Source organism: Scylla paramamosain, chromosome 22 (assembly GCF_035594125.1).
Source record: "Scylla paramamosain isolate STU-SP2022 chromosome 22, ASM3559412v1, whole genome shotgun sequence".
Classification (NCBI taxonomy): domain Eukaryota; kingdom Metazoa; phylum Arthropoda; class Malacostraca; order Decapoda; family Portunidae; genus Scylla; species Scylla paramamosain.
Window position 1 is genome coordinate 3,694,366 of NC_087172.1, and position 20,204 is coordinate 3,714,569.

General features: G+C 42.4%; 1 protein-coding gene across 1 annotated transcript; it reads left to right on the top strand.

Moving 5' to 3' along the window:
• The first annotated feature begins 225 nt into the window (after positions 1–225).
• Positions 226–18,467, top strand: LOC135111443 (galactoside alpha-(1,2)-fucosyltransferase 2-like). The gene is made up of 9 exons (XM_064024738.1): positions 226–618; positions 9,325–9,420; positions 10,062–10,201; positions 10,685–10,889; positions 11,263–11,421; positions 13,207–13,292; positions 13,616–13,714; positions 14,413–14,569; positions 14,793–18,467. The coding sequence occupies exons 1-9, from the start codon at positions 612–614 to the stop codon at positions 15,020–15,022; spliced, it is 1,179 nt and encodes a 392-aa protein (XP_063880808.1). The 5' UTR covers positions 226–611; the 3' UTR covers positions 15,023–18,467.
• The last annotated feature ends 1,737 nt before the right edge of the window (positions 18,468–20,204 follow it).

Sequence of the window (20,204 nt, forward strand, 5' to 3'; positions counted from 1 at the left end):
CTTCTTTCTTTCTTTCTTTTATTTCCTTGGTTTGTTCGTTTGATCGTTCGTTTATGCTCTCTCTCTCTCTCTCTCTCTCTCTCTCTCTCTCTCTCTCTCTCTCTCTCTCTCTCTCTCTCTCTCTCTCTCTCTCTCTCTCTCTCTCTCTCTCTCTCTCTCTCTCTCTCTCTCTCTCTCTCTCTCTCTCTCTCTCTCTCTCTCTCTCTCTCTCTCTCTCTCTCTCTCTCTCTCTCTCTCTCTCTCTCTCTCTAGTGTATGTGTGTGTGTGTTTACATTATACGGGCAGCAGAATTGGATCGCAGTCATGAATATGAACATGAGTGAATCATATTTGGACACACACACACACACACACACACACACACACACACACACACACACACACACACACACACACACACACACACACACACGTACACACGTAAATAAAGTGGAACATTAATATTCATAAACCTCTTTGTGTTGGCCAGACAGACGTACATAGACGGAGTGACGTGGCAGCTGAGTGCGTGGGTGTGTGTATGTATGTGTGTGTGTGTGTGTGTGTGTGTGTGTGTGGGCGTGTGACGGCGAGGAAGTAAGCGGAGACACCGACGGTCAAGCCTCTGGGAATGCGAGGTGAGTAGTACGAGGAGTAACGAGTAGCCAGTAGTGGTGGGTAGTGTTAGTTCCCCTGTACCCTTGTGGCATCCTTTTGTACATCCCTGTGTCACTTGCTAACCTCTTATTCATCGCTCAGTGGTTGTTTCCTCCGTCCTTGCGCTCCCTTACGAATGACCCACTTACTCACGCTCCACTTCCCTTCACCTCACTCTCACTCGCTGGCTCACTGACTGGTTTGCAGCCTCATCTTCCCCGGCAACATCCTCTTCTGCATCCCTGTGTCGGTTTCTCAACTCCGCTAATTTCCTCATACAGGCAACGTGGGTTTTACTTTTCCTCTATTATGTTATTCAGTTTTAGATTTTTTTTTTCACTTTCACATTCAATCCTCTCTCTCTCTCTCTCTCTCTCTCTCTCTCTCTCTCTCTCTCTCTCTCTCTCTCTCTCTCTCTCTCTCTCTCTCTCTCTCTTTCTCTCTCTCTCTCTCTCTCTCTCTCTCTCTCTCTCTCTCTCTCTCTCTCTCTCTCTCTCTCTCTCTCTCTTCATTCTTAACTACTACCTCTTTCCCTACGTTTCACTAGCTTACTTCCTTCATCCTTTATTTATTCATTTTTCACCCGTTCACACCTGACCTTAATTAAATGACACACTCCCACGTGTCATAAATATCATCACGCGATTAGACTCAAGAGAAGCTCGTTAGATTGATTAAATAAACCTTCAAAAATTTCAACTCTTTCAGAAACTATAGGAAAAGAAAAACAAAATAGAATCATACTTATTTTAGGAAACAGTTATAACAGCATGGATGGAGGAGAGGGAGGCTCAAGTTTTCAGAGCTTCTCATAGCGTGACACGTCCATTAGAGTGTCTATTAATGATCGTGACGCAGGAATTCTACTAACGCTTGGGTTTATAAATATGGTAGCAGCCGCCCATGACGACAAAATTGAAACAACGAAGAGATTAGAAAAAAAAAATATGTATATATATATATTAATTTAAGTGTGCCATAGTATTCGGTGAGAATACAACTTCAAACCAAATAGTAGTAATAGTAGTAGTAGTATTAGTAGTAGTAGTAGTAGTGTTATTAATATTGATGCCCATGTAAGCATTCTCATTATTATTGTTGTCGTTATTATTATCATTATCATCATTATTATTACTAGCTGATCTGTTGATATCTACATACATAGATTCATACACAACGGAAGCAAATATCATCCTTGTGTTACTCCAAGCTTCTCCTTCTGTCTTGCCTTGCTGTGTTATAACCTGTACATGTTCAGCTCAACATCATAACTCCTGCTGTACGACATCTGATCAGTGCTGTTTGAAGGAAGCAGCGCACAGCTTCCCTTCCTTGACGAGATAGTACAATGTGGGATATGTAAAAAAGAGGGAGAGAAGAAGGAAGGGAGAAAGAAGGGGAAAGGAAGAAATGAAAGAGGAATTTTAAGTATTGATCAGAAAACGCAAGTCGTATTCCTTTTTCACTCCCCTCCTTCCCTTCCCTTCCTCCTTCCTTCACTCCTCATTTATCTCTCCTTTCTGTCGTGTGCTCTTGTCACCTGCGTCGCGTGGTGTTCAGACTGCAGTGAAAGAAGAAGCAAATAAAAGTTCACCGCCATCATGCGAGCCTCGTTGCCACTAAAGAAGACTGTTAATAATACTGTAGTCTCGGTTCCGCCCCTCATCCCTCTTACGGTGTGTTGCCTTGCCGTGTCCTGCTCTTCTTTTCCTCCTTCTTCTCCTTCTTATCTTCCTCCTCCTTATTCCCATTCGTGCTGCGAGCCGTTCTTCCTTGTATCATGTGTCCTCTTTTTCTTCCTCCCGCTTCTCACACTCTCATCTGTCTGCACCATCTCATATCGTATGCTTGCTTTGTGTTTCGTCTTCCCATCGGCACTCAGCTGCATGGGATCCCCTCCTTGGCCTTGGACGCGCTTTATTCTGATCCTTACCCTGATGGTGTCTTATTTTTAACTTGACAATGTTGACAGACAGAGAGAGAGAGAGAGAGAGAGAGAGAGAGAGAGAGAGAGAGAGAGAGAGAGAGAGAGAGAGAGAGAGAGAGAGAGAGAGAGAGAGAGAGAGAGAGAGAGAGAGAGAGAGAGAGAGAGATACTGATAGATAAGATAGATGGATTAACAGATAGAAGGATAGATAGGTACTGTACATAGGTAGGTAGTTAAGTCAGTAGGTAGGTATACAGGTAAACAGACAGGTAGACAGATACAAATACTATATACACACCCAGACTACTCGAATAAGAAAATAAGAATGAAATGGGAAGAAAGCAAGTGTTGCATAAGCGCAGGCCGGGTCCTTGATGGCCTCTTGTCACGATGTAAACAAAACTTGGTCGTGGCGCCTCCTGATAATTTGTGTTTGACCTTGACAAGACCTGTGGTGGTGCGCTCCCCTGACACTGAGAAAACCAGCGAGGCAGAGTAGTTGTCTGAGGTCTTAAGAGTATTTGTGAGTGGTTACTTTTCTCGTCTTGTTTCTGAACTCTTACTTTTATTAATCTTTAGTTTTGAGTCCTTGGTTTTTGAGTTTTTACTTTTGGATTTCTACTTTTTAGTTCCTACTTTTGAGTTCTTCCTTTTTGAAGTTTTACTTATGAATTCTTTTAAATATCTGCGTTCTTTTCCGACTTGCTATGTTGTTTGTACCTAACAGTAAGAAAATAGTGATGGGCATATTCAAAGTTTTCAATTGCCGCCATATCAACATAAAGAAAACTGCAACAAACCGTCAGGCCTATGCGTGGCAGTTGCTGCATGAAACATATGTACATTTGTCAACCTGTCATCTTTATTTATAAATCTATCTAATCTTCTTTTAAAGCTCCCTATTAATTCGTCACTAACAACCTGATTACTGAGTCTCCTGTCATCTATCACTCGATTTGAGAAGTAGTTTCTTCCTATTTCTTTTCAGATGTACCCATATGAGTCTTGGACTCGTTACTTCTAGTCCTATTGTGATTACTAATTGTAAATATTTTGTTTATATCACCCTTATTATATCCCCTATGGCACTTAATTACCTCTATCAGAACCTTTTTTAATCTACGCTGGTTATCTGTGTCTACGCTAGTTATCGATACTGTGTCGTTCACAAATTTACCAATATCACTACCATCTTCATTATCAAAATCAATGATGTATATTAAAGGTCCTAAAACTTCTTCCTGTGGCACTTCACTAATTGTTTGTCTCCACTTGGATTTGGAAACTGATAATAACTGTTGTATGCTGAATGACCATGATCTGATCCAGGGAGGAACTTCCCGTCAATCCGTTAGGTTTATAAGCCTTTAGTGGGACACCTTTTAAAGTGCATTGGTAAAGTTCATGTGTATTACGTCATAATTATGCCCATTATTTGCTACCCCATCGACTTTACCATAAAAACTCAGCATGTTCATAGGCATCACTTAACGAAGGGAAATCATGCACGACAAACTCTTTCTCAGCTTGTGCTTATCCAAATCATTGTTGCGGTGTATGACAACTCAGGGCAGCTGGTTAGTGGCCCATACCAACTTGCGCTACCCGCATCCACTCTTTTTTATGTAAGAGTCACTGGAGAAGGGCAATAAAAAAATTTGAAAACAGGCTAACTTGAGTGCCAGTTCCAAAAGTGGGCTCAAATGGGATTAAGTAGTCAGTCTGGCTTCCCACTTCTGCCTCTCATAATAAAGGCCCGCCATTGTCATTGTTCCCTGCTTAGCACACCGTCATTAGTACACCGGTGGCAGCGTCGCGATCAGCCCTCCCCGAAGAGATTGGTGATGAAGATGCTGGTGTGGTGCGCCTCAAAATACTGATACCTTGTTATACGAAACGTTTCAGTGTCAGACTCGGATAGCTGCTTCTACTTATCATATCTCTAAGTCTTGTTTTTAGCCGAGTTCTTGAAATGAAGAGGTTCATTAGTCCAGCCCATCCGGCAGCCGCGTGGCCAAGCTTGCCCCTACGGTCTGTCACAGAGCAACACGTCTCTTGCCCACCGCGCTCTCCAGCTGAGATTACTGAAGCCGTGCTCTTCTTGTCATCATGGTTACTGAGGCCTTGTTTCATTCTCTTCCACGCTCACTGCACCACCTAGGCCGCTGACTCCCAAACTTTTCAGCTTGTTACCCAATTTAACATTAAGCGTGTTATCCCTTTCACAAAATGTTGTCGATATATATATATATATATATATATATATATATATATATATATATATATATATATATATATATATATATATATATATATATATATATATATATATATATATATATATATATATATATATATGACTAAATTAGAGGTTATTCAACACAAGAAGGATGATGTAACAGTGGATAAATACTAACTATACTACACAGGGCAGTACACATACATACCTGCTTACGTCTACCTCGGGTGATGTTCACGGAGAAACTGACGGTCAGATAGTGTGAAATAGGGGGAGGCTCAGGCAGTGAATGACACGTACTGGACTCGTAGCCAGAGCTGCTGAGTGACTGTGTCCTGTCAAAATACTCTATGCTTGCCACACTCTTGTATTATAATAGGTTTACATTACGCCCTTAAATATTAAGTTAACATTAATTCTAGTGGCAAGTAGTACAATGTTTTCTCGATTTCCAGAATGCTACACCTTTTTTTTTTTTTTCGTCATCCCCTTCTAACTCTGAAAAAAAAAAAAAAACCCTAATTTATCCCAACTTTGAGAACCAGTGACCTACTCGATCAGAGTTGCCCCGTCACCCTCGCAGCACCCGCTGCGTCAAGCTTCCCACGCTTTATAATCCGTGTTGCTGACTTGCTCTTTTGCTTACTGCATCTTCTCAAAATATCTCTCTCTTCTCCCTCTGCAACGCCACGCCCGGAAAATTCTTGGCAGTCATGATGTCCACGTCCACTTGGATACACAGCGAATGTTCAAACTAAGTCTTATTTGTCAGCGATGTTATGTCGACTTACTGAACCACCAAAATGTGCACGATCAACAATGAAAACTTGGAAGACGAAAAACATAAAAAACGTACAATGAGGAAGCTGAATATGGCAATAAATGATTTCCCCGATTCAAAATTAAGTAGAATAACAGATTGAGAGACAATTACTGGTTGCTAGATAGATGCACAGACAGACAAGAACAAAAAAAAAATATTAAAGATGGCGTTTTTCCTTTTAAGGTTCCGAAAAAAAAAAAAAACTGTCTTAAACCTGTGACTGGGATGGACTCTCCTGAAACGTTGTGAAATAAGTAAAGATGTCTATGTCAAGTTGGACGAATGATGTTGGAAGACGCTATTAACAGCTGCTGCTGCTGTTGCTGCTGCTGCTGCTGCTGCTGATGATGATGATGATATTAATTTATTATTATTATTATTATTATTATTATTATTATTATTATTATTATTATTATTATTATTATTATTATTGTTGTTGTTGTTTTTGTTGTTGTTGTTGTTTTGTTGTTGTTGTTGTTGTTGTTGTTGTTGTTGTTGTTGTTGTTATTATTATTTTGACGCTGTATAGTAGTAGTAGTAGTAGTAGTAGTAGTAGTAGTAGTAGTAATAGTAGTAGTATTAGCAGCAGTAGTAGTAGTCGTATTAGTAGCAGCACCACTATCACCACCACCACCAACAGCAACAGCAACGACAACAGCAACAACAACAACAACAACAACAACAACAACAACAACAGCACTAGTATCGTTTCCATATCATGTACGCATCCTTCATTTTCTTCCTTTCATCTTCATTTCTTTATCATTCTCTCTTCTTCCTTGTATCTTTCTCTGCTTCTGACTGGAAGGATAGTGGTGAAGGTGGTGGTGGTGGTGGTAATGGTGATGATGGAGGTGATGAAGGTGGTGGTGATATAGAATTAAACAAAGATGATAGGGGTGGTGGTGAATGATGTTGGTGGTAAGGGTGGTGATGGTGATGATAGTGGTGATGACAGCAGTGATGTGGGGTAAAATAAAGGTGGTGGTGAGGGTGAGTGATTGCCTCTAATGGTGGTGATGTGGGTGGTCGTCCGGCCCAGCTAGGGTAACCACCACCACCACCTCCACCACTTTTGCGTCACTTATTTCTCGGAAGCCTCTCTCTCTCTCTCTCTCTCTCTCTCTCTCTCTCTCTCTCTCTCTCTCTCTCTCTCTCTCTCTCTCTCTCTCCATGAACTAACTCCTACCATTCTTCTCTCTCCTTATATTGTCACTCCCCGCCTCCTCCTCCTCCTCCTCCTCCTCCTCCTCCTCCTCCTCCTCCTCCTCCTCCTCCTCCTCCTCTTTCTCTTCTCCCTTTAATAGTCTTCTGTTTCCTGCTCAAGGTTTCCTTATTGTTGTTGTGACACATGCATATCTACTACTACTACTACTACTACTACTACCACCTCCACCACTGTAACTCTATAATATACTATCTCAGTGAGATGTCACTCTCTTGACCTCACCGCACCTGTCCCAGCTCCACCTTCGTTCTTTCCTTCCTTCCTATCCTTCATGGGATCATCACGAGGCCTGCGATAATCCCTGCGTGTCTGTTCACTCCCTCTTATCCCTCCCGTTGTCCATGTGGTGAATAAAATGCGCAGTGACTCCCCGGACTGGTGTGATAGTCAATCATCAGTCAGCTGTCAGTCGTCAGTCTAAGAGCAGTCTACACAGTTTATATTCACGCTGTATCAAATACACAGACAAAACTGGGTATGATTTCATCGCCATTAAGACTCTGAGAAAGAGACTACAGGAACCACTGAATAATGTTGGAGGAGCTGGAGCCGTCAGAGCCACGATACCAACCAAAGGGAACAGCAGCAACCACCGGCGCGCAGCACACAATGCTGGCAGCGAGCACCACACATGCTGTCAACGGTGGCTAGTGCATGAATGGTGACGAGATGACGTTATTCGGTATGTTGTTGTTGTTGTTGTTGTTGTTGTTGTTGTTGTTGTTGTTGTTGTTGTTGTTGTTGTTGTTGCTGCTGCTGTTGTTTTTGTTGTTGTTCATCATCATCATCATCATCATCATCATCATCATCACCCTCTTCTTCTTCTTCTTCTTCTTCTTCTTCTTCTTCTTCTTCTTTCTACTACTACTACTACTAGTACTACTACTACTACTACTACTACTACTGCTGCTGCTGTTGCTGCTGTTGCTGCTGCTGTTGCTGCTGTTGCTGCTGCTGCTGCTGCTGCTGCTGCTGTTATTGTTGCTGCTGCTGTTGGTGCTGCTGCTATTGCTCCTACTACTATGTACTGCTACTACTATTACTACTGCTGTTGTCGTTGTTCTTGCTGCTGCTGCTCCTGTTGTTGTCACTACCATTACTACTACTACTACCACTATGACTATGACTACTAGTACTGTTGTTAATACTTCTACGAACATCTTACGCAATACCCCACATAAACTGTCCTTCAGCCCTTCCGTTCCCGTACACTCTGTGGCACCACCGCCGCACCAGTACACCACCATAGCACTTCAGTCTTGCATCATGTTATAGTTTCGTCCACTCGTAATCGTCCGTGCAGCACACTCCAGTGAATCTAGGAAAGTCTTTGTACCACGTGTGAAATTCTGCGACACACACACACAGGAGAAAGCGACTTAATCTGCGACGTATGAACAGCTGTCACACTGAGGGCCATATCCTGAGGCGCTTTGCTCTCTCACCACGACTATTTTCCAAGGCCACAGAGATAATTAGCAGGGTTCTTAAGACTGTTTCTCCTGTTGATAATGCAGAAATTTTGTTAATCTGTCACTAGAACTATAAAAACATCCTTAAAATCCTGTATAACTTTAAGTAAGCCTCTTGAAAGTAGTGGAGGCGAGGCGAAAAACTGTTTCAGAGTACAATCCATTATCTCGTCGCTCCATCAAACTCTCCCTCTGGTGTCCGCCTGTGCCTGAGCATCCCGGCAAAATGCATTGCACTTCATCCCTCTATCTGTTCTCTGTTTGTCATTATTTTATTTTAGGTCAATCCAGCAAAACTTGTTACTTCATCGCTCCTCGTTGTCCTTCTGTTGCAAGTAAAGCTTATATTTTATCTGCATGTAATTCCTTCTTTGTTATCAGTTTGTTCTATGGCATTGCAGCAAAATCTATTAGTGCATCTCTTTATTTACCTTTCTTTTTTTTTTCTGGGTTGTCCTTCCGGTTTCTTTGATTGTCCAGCTGTTAACTGAGTGCGTCCGGGCCATACTAACGACTACTTATTTTTTCCTAATTGTTGTTAAATTGTACAAGTAGACAAAATCTAAAAAAAAAAAATCCGCCATAAGACACGTTTTTCCCACTTTTATTAATTTTCTTATGTATTTTTATAGTCTGCATGCATATCAGTGTCTTGGTAACTTATATTAGGTGTGTTTTATAAGAGATGACAAAATGTTTTCTGGCCTCTTTTGGGGAACTGGCACCTCAGTGGGCCTTTTTCTTATGTATTTTTTAAACTTGTCCGGTGCCCCTCTTACATAGAAAATAATAAATAAATAAAAAGCACGCCATAAGACATCTTTTTTCCTATTTTAATCCATATATAGATGCTCCTTTAAGTTGCAGTGAAGGTCACATGGAGCTGGTCAGGCGGAGGCGCAGTGAGGCTGAAACTGGATCTGTTTGTTCACCTCTTGAGTCTGTCTGAAAGCGAGATTTTGCCCGGAGCCCTAAGTGTCTCGATCTTCCTCCCGCAGGTTTTGTGGCCTTCAGCTGCAGCGGTGGACGAAGGCGAGTGCTGGTGATACTGGTGATGGTAATGTGTCTCCTGCACCTCCTCCTGCAGCACCATGGTTCGTATCCCCTCACTTCTTGACTGCTGCAGAGTAGTAAGAGAAAAAATATATGTGTTTTGTAATGTTCGGTGGATTTTTGTCTTCTGGTGAGCGAAGACAGGTTTGTGGGATGATAGTTTTGATTGGGAATATTATCAGGTGTTCTCGACAAAGGTGATTAGATTGAAGCTATTGTCATTGATATATTTTAGTGATTGTTTGAGGATATTTAACTTCATTGGGATCTGTTTTTGAAGCAGCTGCGCATTTGGTCATCATTCAGTCATTTCATTGATATACCTCAGTGAGTGTTTGAGTATATATGATTTCGCTTGGATTTGTTTCTGAAGCAGCTGCACATTTGGTCATCATTCAGTCATTTCCTCGGCATTCGTTTGACGTAATAATAGTCCTCTTATCTTTATGGAGATTAAGGCGGAGGGATTCCTTACTTGATGATTCTGAGCCTCAGCCTGTCTACACTTGTGCAAATAAACACACACACACACACACACACACACACACACACACACACACACACACACACACACACACACACACACACACACACACACACACACACACGCATACACACACACACACACACACGTTGCTTGCAGTCTCTTATCTCCATGATGCAATTTCCTATTCCACTCCAGTGTTGCAATGCTTCACTGTGTTCCGGGGCGCGGGCGGCAAGCGGGGCAAGGAATCTGCAGTTACCCTCAGGAGCCTCACGCCCTCGAATGGAGACAGCGAGGCCAAGGACGGCTACCACAGCGACCTCGGCAATGATACTGTAAGGCGCAGAGCTCGTAAAAGTTTTTTTTTTTTTTTTCCTTACTGTTTCGTATACACACACACACACACACACACACACACACACACACACACACACACACACACACACACACACACACACACACACACACACTAAAAGACCTACATCTACGTGTAACGCAAGGAGACAAAAAAAAAAAAAACTCGCCTCTTTACATAGATTTTTTCTTGAATTATTATTATTATTATTATTATTATTATTATTATTATTATTATTATTATTATTATTATTATTATTATTATTCTTATCATTATTACTATTATTATTTTTCTTATTATTATAATCATTACTACTACTACTACTACTACTACTAACTACTACTGCTACTACTACTAGTACTACTACTAGAACTACTACTATTATTTTATTCTTTAAGAAGTCAACACCTACACATTTGCGAAAGGAAATGTAGAAGGAATATTTAACCCACTCCTTCTTCAGGTAATCCCCCTCAAGTGGCGGCCGGAGGTGAGGTGGCCCCTGATGGTGTTCTCCACGGTGGGTCGCCTCGGGAACTGTCTCAACTCCTACGCCTTCGCCCTTGCCTTCCGCGATGCCTACCCCGCCACCGTGGCCGTGACGCAGCCCATAGTGAAGAGGATAAGGACTGTGTTGGCCAGTGAGAATCTCACTCTGCCTGTCATTGGTGAGAGAGAGAGAGAGAGAGAGAGAGAGAGAGAGAGAGAGAGAGAGAGAGAGAGAGAGACTGATATATTCGTAAACAAAAATCAAATAAACATACTCATATTCGCTACTGCTATTAATCATATGTTTGCATTTATCTTTTATAAATCTATTTATTTATTATTACTCTACTTTTTTTTATTTATCATTATTATTATTATTTTTATTTTATTTTATTTTACTTATTATTTATTTATTTTTTATTTATTTATTTATTTATTTATTTATTTATTTATTTATTTATATTTTTTGACGTGCAAAGAAAGCTGTTCAAGGGAAAAAATAGATAGAAAGAGAGTAAAAGCGTTTTCCTCTTCCTCCTCCGCCTCCTCTAGACATGAAGTTCGAACAGGATGCTGACGAGGAGGATGCCCTGGAGGTGGTGGAGCCAGACTACCTTAAGGACGATATGGTGAGTCACCTGGCGCCCACCTTCCAACGGGCCGTGCGAGAGTTCCGGGAGGACGGCGGGCGTAAGGTGTTCCTGCTGCCAGGTAAACCAGTAATCTTCACGATCACTCCCTTGACTCATGGTTCCTTATTCTGAAACATTTTCCTTCCTCACCTTCACAGTATTTAAAAGGCTCCACCATTGGTTGAAATTACGGGTTTTTAGGGGTAGTTTTATGGTTCCAGTGAGAGATTAACCAGATTTCTACATTAATAAGATGTCATATTATTGGCCGAGTTTACCCTGAAAAGGAGCACGTTTTCTTAGTGTTCCCCGTGTTCCGTTTTCCTTCTAAACATATCTTTATTCTTAGTTATAAGTTAGTATAAGGCTTATTTACTCATTTTATATCATGTAGTATTATTCTCTTCATAATTTAAGTTCTTTATATGTATGTATATGTAAGGGAAAAGGTGTGTTTGAGTTGAGATGTGTGGAGACGAGGGGACGATACATGTCTGGCTTGTGTATCTGAATCAGCAAATTCTTCTTCAGACCGCCAGAGGCCCTGAGGGAGAACAAAGGGATGGCGTTTCTCAGGGAATAAATTCGGGTGTGGTGTGGTGATGGAGTGTGTGTGTGGAGGTATTAGTGATGTGGTGGTATAACCTTGGTATCCAGGATCAGGTTGGTGAGTCTTTTGTGGTACCAAGAGCTCTTGTCCTCTGAAATTTGGTTGATGAGTTGGGTTATGTAACGCTGAGAGTATAGTGTCAGGGTGAGAGACGGCCATTCTGTGGTTGGGACTGTGGTGGTGTTGTGGCGTTATTGGTGTCTTTAGGAATGGTGTTATGGTGTTATAGGTGATTTATGGTGATGGTGGTGATGTCTTGTGAGGTTTGAGGAGATAAAATACAGGAATTGTTCATTGGTGACACGGTGACAACGTGTAGGAAAATCCCCGCAGCTGGGGAAAATATTTCAGCTGCCTATGGAGGAGTAATGGGGTTTTAGTGCTTTGTCAAGTGATGGGAATGTCATATATTGATGTGTATAACCTTTGATCAATAAGGGAGGCGATATAAGAGCCTGAGAAAAGGGGAATCTATTGTGAGAGTGTGGGAATTATCCTGTGTTGGTCTAGGGTAGAAATTTGTTCCTAATTATGTGTGGTACCTCAATATATTTCAGTTAACGTTATTATTAATATTTCCTGTTATTATATAGAATGATTGTGTTTTCTATTCCAACATTGATCTGGTATTGAGGTGATTTCTGGTGTGCTATACCAAGGTAAGAGTTTTGTGAGAGGGTTTAAATGCTGGCGATTTCGGATAGGTAGGGTAGGTATTCGAGATCTTTAAAAATCCAGATCTTTTAAAACTTTCTGGGATGAGTGTAACGTCCACTTTCTTGAAAAGACAACCGGGATCGTGACAAAAAGGAGCACTCTTGACAACGTGGCTACAAAAGGCTCTACCATTAGTTGAAGTTACACGTGTTTTTAGTGGTAGTTTTATGGTTCCAGTGACAGATTAACCAGATTTCTACATTAATAACAGGATAAACGCTCTTGAGAATCTGCCTGATCGTCTCTGTGGCATTTGAAAATAGTCGTGATGGGAGAGCAAAGCGTTTCAGGACACAGGCCATCATTGTAAGCTATATCCTTCCTTAGAGAGAGAGAGAGAGAGAGAGAGAGAGAGAGAGAGAGAGAGAGAGAGAGAGAGAGAGAGAGAGAGAGAGAGAGAAAGAACAATATACGAGTTAGCGCTAAGTCAATACCCATTTTCTTTCACATTCGCAAGCTGAGGGCAGACTAATGTATACCCGCCCCAGCCACTTGTTTGCTATGTGTAAATGGTAGTGCAGTGTGTCAGTTCTGCAGGATACCCGAACCGGATGTGGATGCTCGCCCAGCACCTCAGCAGCATCCGCGCCTCCTTCAGGGTCCGAGCCGAGCTACAGCAGGAGGTAGGAGCGTAAAAACAACAACAACAACAACAATGCCTATCCCGCAAAATTGTATTACTGTCATACTCATCTACCTAACTACTGTACTACTGCTACTACTACTACTACTACTACTACTACTACTACTACTCTACCACTTTTTATGTACGAGGGGCTCTGGTCAGGTGTGAAAAAATCAAGAAATAAAAAGGCCCACTGTAGGTGCCGGTCTCAAAATGATTATCCAAGATTAGAAAAAGTGTCGTGAAATTACGACTAAAATACCAATCCCAACGCACTTCCCTGTATTGCCTTCCTTGGTGTCACTGTATCCTCTCCTGCAGGCAAGGCGGTTCCTGGAGAAGGCGAGGAAGGGGAAGGGTCGCGATGTCACCTTCGTCGGGCTGCACATTCGCCGAGGTGATTACGTGAACTTTATGAAGGTAAAGTGGTAGCGTGTGTCCGTGTGTCCGTGTGTCCGTGGCCCTGTGGTAGTGTTGTGGTAACTGTCATAAGTGTAACTGCCTCTTTGGATTTCCTCTTATTCTACGTTCCATTAGTCTTTCTTTTCTCTTTGAGTTCTTTTTGCTTTTCGTTGTTTATATTTACAAATAACGTTTGTATTTTCACATTAATATACTGCTCCATAAGACATTGCTTTTTCTAGTATTATAACTCAGTCTTAAGCGGCTCAGTAATATTATTTATAACTCCCAGTCATTTCCAGAGTCACTGAATTTACAGTACACGCTTCTAAATAACCTTCATGATTCTCGCAGTAAACCCCCATTTCCTTCAGTTCGTTATCATCACTCGTTCTCCCCTTATTATTTCATCTCGTTCTCCCCCAAAACATAATCTTCAGTAGTGCAGGTCAGTTTTAACTCTTCCTTCTTTAGGTCACAACTATTTCACTTCTCATCCTCCCAAAAAACTCTCACGGCTGCAATGAAGCTAAGGCAGATTTATGGATGGGGATGATAGGTGGAAACAGGTAGGCATGTTTCATACAGGGACTGCTACGTGTAGGCTTAATGGCTTCTTGCAGTTCTTTGTTTCCTTACGTTCTTATGTTTTTAATGTTAAGCTGTCACTTCTCCCTCCCCACGTCACATAACACACATTCTCTTGTCGTGCCCAGAACTTCCACAACTGTAGTCTGCCGGGTCCTGAGTTCTACGAGATGGCAATGAACCACTACCGCGCCTCCCTCACCGACCCGCTTTTCGTGGTGACCTCCGACGACCTCCTCCACGCCCGGCACCACCTATACCGCCACCCCGATGTCGTCTTCTCAGGTAGCAAGGACAGGAGAAAGCGAGTTATATTCTCTCTCTCTCTCTCTCTCTCTCTCTCTCTCTCTCTCTCTCTCTCTCTCTCTCTCTCTCTCTCTCTCTCTCTCTCTCTCTCTCTCCAGTCTACTGCTGTTCCTTTTTTTTTCGTCTTTTTCCTATATTTTTTTTCCCGGAGAAGGCGACGTAGAAGGCTGATTGGCCATCCTCATTCCTTCACGCCTCACAGATCTCGAGACGGCGGAGGAAGACATGGCGCTCCTGGCAGCCTGCTCCCACTCCATCATGACCGTGGGTTCCTTCGGGTTCTGGTCCTCGTTCCTGGCCGGTGGGCGCGTCGTGTATCCTCTTATTAACGGGTGCTCTAAGACGCCCTTCATGCATCCCGACAGCTTGGGCTCGCGAGGTTTTGAGAAGTGGCTCCCCCTGCTGGTTCAGAGCCGCGATAGTGAAGTCTAATAGGATGTTGCTCACTTTATGTTAATGCTACCTCCATTCTATTACCCAAAAACATTTTCTCGTCATGATCTTGATCTTGACGGTACCGGTGGCTCGGGATCACTCCTAAGCCAGGCCTTTGGATCGGCAACTCCTGTAGAAGGGAAAAAAAGAGAAACGAACAACTTCCTCTACACTAATTGTTCTTACATCTGGCACGCCACATTCTCTCCAGAAACTCTTTCACCGCCTCAATCATCCTTTCATTCGCTTCTCTATACAGTCCCAACAACAACACCATCCACTCCTTTCCTGTCTTCTCCACTCTTTCATTCCTATCATGTTCTAACCCAGTCAGTTTCACTTGCATCATCTCATTCCTGTCTCTGGCATACTTCACACACTCCAGCACCACATGTTCCACCGTCTCATCCTCTCCCATGCCACACATCCATCACACTTTGCTGCGGGACTCAGACCATCTGTAACTCCTTGCATTCACATCCATACACTGTGCCCTCGCTCGGAAGTTAAGATCATCGCCCAGGTTTCCATCATACCACCCTTCATACCTCGGGACCTCTTTCTTCTTGTACCATTCCAGGGTCTTCTTTCTTTCCATCTCATTCATTCATTCATTCAGTCCCACACATTTCACTTCTCTGTCTATTTCATTCTTCCATTTTTCTCACATGCCATTCACCTTCCACTCTGCCTCCTCTTGTTACCACCCATTCACGCTAATCTTGATTCCTCCTAGCCATTCTCATCGCCCACACAACTTGTAATCCATTCCTGTCTGTCAATTTCATGCACTTCTTCCTCCATTTGGTTCCAGTTTCATTTCAAAGGTATACCTTCCTTGCTATTCTTGCATTATCATGCTTTCTTCGTCCAGAGTAGATCTTAATCTTAATCTTGATGGTACAGGTGGCTCGGGTTATCTCCTAAGCCAAGCCTTTGGATCGGCAGCTCCTGTAGAAAGAAAAAAAAAAAGAAAAGAAAAAGAAAAACGAATCGCATCCTTTACACTAATTGTTCCTACATCTGGCACGCCACATTCTCTTCAGGAACTCTTTCACCGCTTCAATCATCATTTCATTCGTCTCTTTACACAGTCCCAGCAACAACACCATCCATTCCTTTCCTGTCTTCTCCACTCTTTCATTCCTATTGTGCCCTAACTCAATCAGAATCACTTGCATCATCTCATTCCTTTCTCTGGCATACTTCACACACTCCAGCACCACATGCTCCATTGTTTCATTTTCTCCCATGTCACACATCTGGCACACTTTGCTGCGGGACTCAGACCATCTGTAACTCCTTGCATTCACATCCATACACTGTGCCCTCGCTCGGAAGCGAAGATCACCGCCTAGTCTTCCATCATACCACCTTTCATACATCGGGGCCTCTTTCTCCTTGTACCATTCCAGGGTCCTCTTTCTTTCCATCTCATTCTTCCATTCATTCAGTCCCACACATTTCACTTCTCTATCTATCCCATTCTTCCATTTTCTCATCCCATTCAGTTTTCACTCTGCCTCCTCTTGTTACTACCCATTCACGCTCATTTTGATTCCTCCCAGTCATTCCCATCGTCCACACAACTTGTAATCCACGCCTATCTGTCATTCTCATGGACCTCTTCCTCCATTTACTTCCATTTTCATTCCACAGGTACACCTTTTTTGCTATTTTTGCATCATCCATTCTCTCAAGCCTGATCTTGTACCTGAGCGTGGCTTTTGTGAGTCTTTCCCTAAAAGTGTTCCATCCCGTACTACCTCTCAAGGGTTCTACTACTTTGTACCTCGGTGCACTCAGTGCCATCCTTGCTACTCTATTTTACCCCACTTCTAACTTATCAGTTTCACTTTCATTACATGCAATCACATCCATACCATACATTAAACTTGGCACAGTCACACTCTTCCACACTTCTCTCAACACATCATACTTACTCGCTCTCATCCTTGCCGCGCTTCTCCATCGACCTGGTTTACCATGCTTATCTTTTCATTCTTTGCTTTTCCACACCCACTAGGATTCATCCACATCGCTAAGTACTTGTATGTACTCATTCTCTCCAAGTCTCCATACCACATTATTTTCATCTTCTGACTTATTCACAATCATTACCTTGCTTTTCTCACTGCTAAATTTCACTCCAAAGTCTCTTCAATGCCCATCTACAACATCCTGCAAACTTTGAAGCCCATCTGCCGATTCACTCATAACCACTACATCATCCACATTAAAAAGCACACATATTTTATCATTCCCCACACTTACACCTACATTCATTCTTCTCATTCTCGCTACTAACTCCTCTATACAAGCTAAAAAGGGTTGGTGACAATGTACATCTTTGCCTAACTCCTCTCTCATTCTTCACCCAGTCTGTTTCATTGTCTCCTAGCTTGTATCTAGCTCTTGTGTCCACATACATACTTTAAACTATGTTAACTATCTTTGCACTCAACCTAATCTTTTCTAGTACTCTACCTAGCATTTCTCTAATGTCATGTTATTGGCCGAGTTTATCCTGAAGAGGAACACGTTTTCTTAGTGTGCCCCGTGTTCCGTTTTCTTTTTGTGCATAGCTTTATTCTTAGGAATAGTTATACGTTAGTATAATGCTTATTTACTCATTTTATGTCATGTAGTATTATTCCCTTCATAATTTAAGTTCTTTATATGCATGTATATGTAAGGGAAAAGGTGTATTTGAGGTGGAATGTGTTGAGGCAAGGGGATGATAACAGATCTGGCTTGGGTATCTGACAGCAGGATTCTACAGAACGCCAGAGGCCCTGAGGGAGAACAGAGGGGTGGCGTTTTTCAGGGGATAAATTTGGGTATGGTGTGGTGATGGAGTGTGTGTGTGTGGAGGTATTAGTTATGTGGTGGTATTACCTTGATATCCAGGATCAGGTTGGTGGGTCTTTTGTGGTGCCAAGAGCTCTTGTCCACTGAAATTTGGTTGGCGAGTTGTGTTGGGGTGAGAGGCAGCAATTTTGTGGTTGGGACTGCGGTGGTATTGTGGCGTCATTGTTGTCTTTGAGGGTGGTGTTATGGTGTTATAGGTGATTTATGGTGATGGTGGTGATGTCTTGTGAGGTTTGAGGAGGTAAAATACAGGAATTGTTAACTGGTGACGCGGTGACAGCGTCTAAGGAAATTCCCGCAGCTGGGAAAAATATTTCAGCTACCTATGGAGGAGTAAAAGGGTTTTAGTGCTTTGTCAAGTGATGGGAATGTCATATATTGATGTGTATAACCTTTGATCAATAAAGGAGGCGATATAAGAGCCTGAGAAAAGGGGATTCTATTGTGAGTGAGAGTGGGAATTATCCTGTGTTGATCTAGGGTGGAAATTTGATCCCTAATTATGTGTACTACCTCAATTTATTTGTGATTTAACGTTATTATTGATATATCCTGTTATTATATAAAATAATTGAGTTTTCTACCCCAACATTGATCTGGTATTATGGTAATTCCTGGCGTGCTGTGCCAAGGTAAGGGTTTTGTGAGAAGGTTTAATAGCTGGCGATTTTTGGTTAGATCGGGTAGGCACTCGAAGCCTTTAAAAATCTAGACGTTTGAAATATTCCGGGATCAGTGTAACGTCCGCTTTCTTGGAAAGATAACCGGGATCGTGACACTATTCACTATCATAAGCTTTCTCTATATCCAGAAAACCTAAGTACAATTTACCTACATTCTTCTTCCTCTCAATCTTTTCATTCACCAGAAACATATTATCCTCAGCTCTCCTGTCCACACTAAATCCATTCCGTTCTTCACCCAGCACTCCATCTCTCTCAATCCATTTGCACAGTCTCTCATTCAACACTGCACTGAAAACTTTACCATCCATTCCTTTCCAGTGTCGCTCATCTTTCTCTCACACTAATCATCTCGTCTACCCCACCCACTTCTTCCCAGAACCCCTTAATCGCCTCCCTGATTCCCTCCTTCTCTGTTATAACTACACCATCCACTTTCAGACCCTCCACACCAACATTGCCTGACATATTCTCACCTCTCATGAACTTGTACCATTCACGGCCACCTTCCATACCTTTTTCCCTTAAAGACTGAATCACACTCCTTTCACTCTTCACTTTAGCATTCATTATCATTCGCCTTGTCAACCGCTGCTGCTTTACATATGCTGCCCATGCATTCTGATACTCATTATTTGCCTCATTGCTTTCATGCCTCTTTTTCCTCAGCCATCTACACTGTCTACTCATTCTCTTTCGCTCCTTCCTAGCCGCTCTGATTTCATCATTCCACCATGGTTTACATACATTCTTTCTTCTGCCTAATGTCACAAATCCCATCTGGTTCTTAACATCACTCCTCACGTCCTCAACCAGTTTCTCATTCAGAAGTTCCGCGTCATGCACATTTACAGCATCCCAGCTTCTCTCACTCAGATCAACCTGAAAGTTTTCCCACCCTACATCTCTCAGTTTCCACTTCTTTTTCTTACTTGCCACTTTCACTTCATTCCCACCATGCATCAACCACTCCACAACCAGCATGTTGTGATCAGATACAATATCAACCAAACCATCCTCATCTATCCATATATGCGACACAATTTCACGCATTCTTCCATTCACCAACATGTAGTCAATAGCTGATTCATGCTCTCTTGCGTTCCAAGTCACACGCCCCTCACCCAAAGTAACATTCAGATTTTCCAACTCCAATTCATCAACAAACTCCCCAAGCATTTCACCATTCCTGTTCACCTGTTCCCCCAGTATTCTCATATGTGTATTCATGTCACCCATAACTAGCACTCTCTCCTATCCATGCTCTCTCACAACTTTAAGTATGTCGTACTTCCTCCCATTCTCCCTATCTGCTCTTTCAACCATGACAGTCATATACGCTACCACCAGTAGCACCTTCTCTGGTCTGCTACGACTACCCATGCATTCCACTCTGACTGCAAATACATCCTCACTACTTGTACACTTCCCCACATCAATCTCCTCTACTTTCAGTCCTCTTTATTTCTTGTAAAATACGGCTACGCCTCCTCCCAGTGTTTCCTGTGTCTTACATCCCATTCCAATCATAACATACCCACATCCCTCCGTTCGTACATCATCTTTCAGGTGAGTCTCAGTGAGCCCGACAAAGTCTAACCTCCACTCGCTGAGCTCCTTGCATA

Coding starts and splice junctions, on each gene's coding strand:
- LOC135111443 (XM_064024738.1), top strand. Junction 9,421..10,061: donor CCTCCTCCTGCAGCACCATG/GTTCGTATCCCC, acceptor ATTCCACTCCAG/TGTTGCAATGCTTCACTGTG. Junction 11,422..13,206: donor TAAGGTGTTCCTGCTGCCAG/GTAAACCAGTAA, acceptor TCAGTTCTGCAG/GATACCCGAACCGGATGTGG.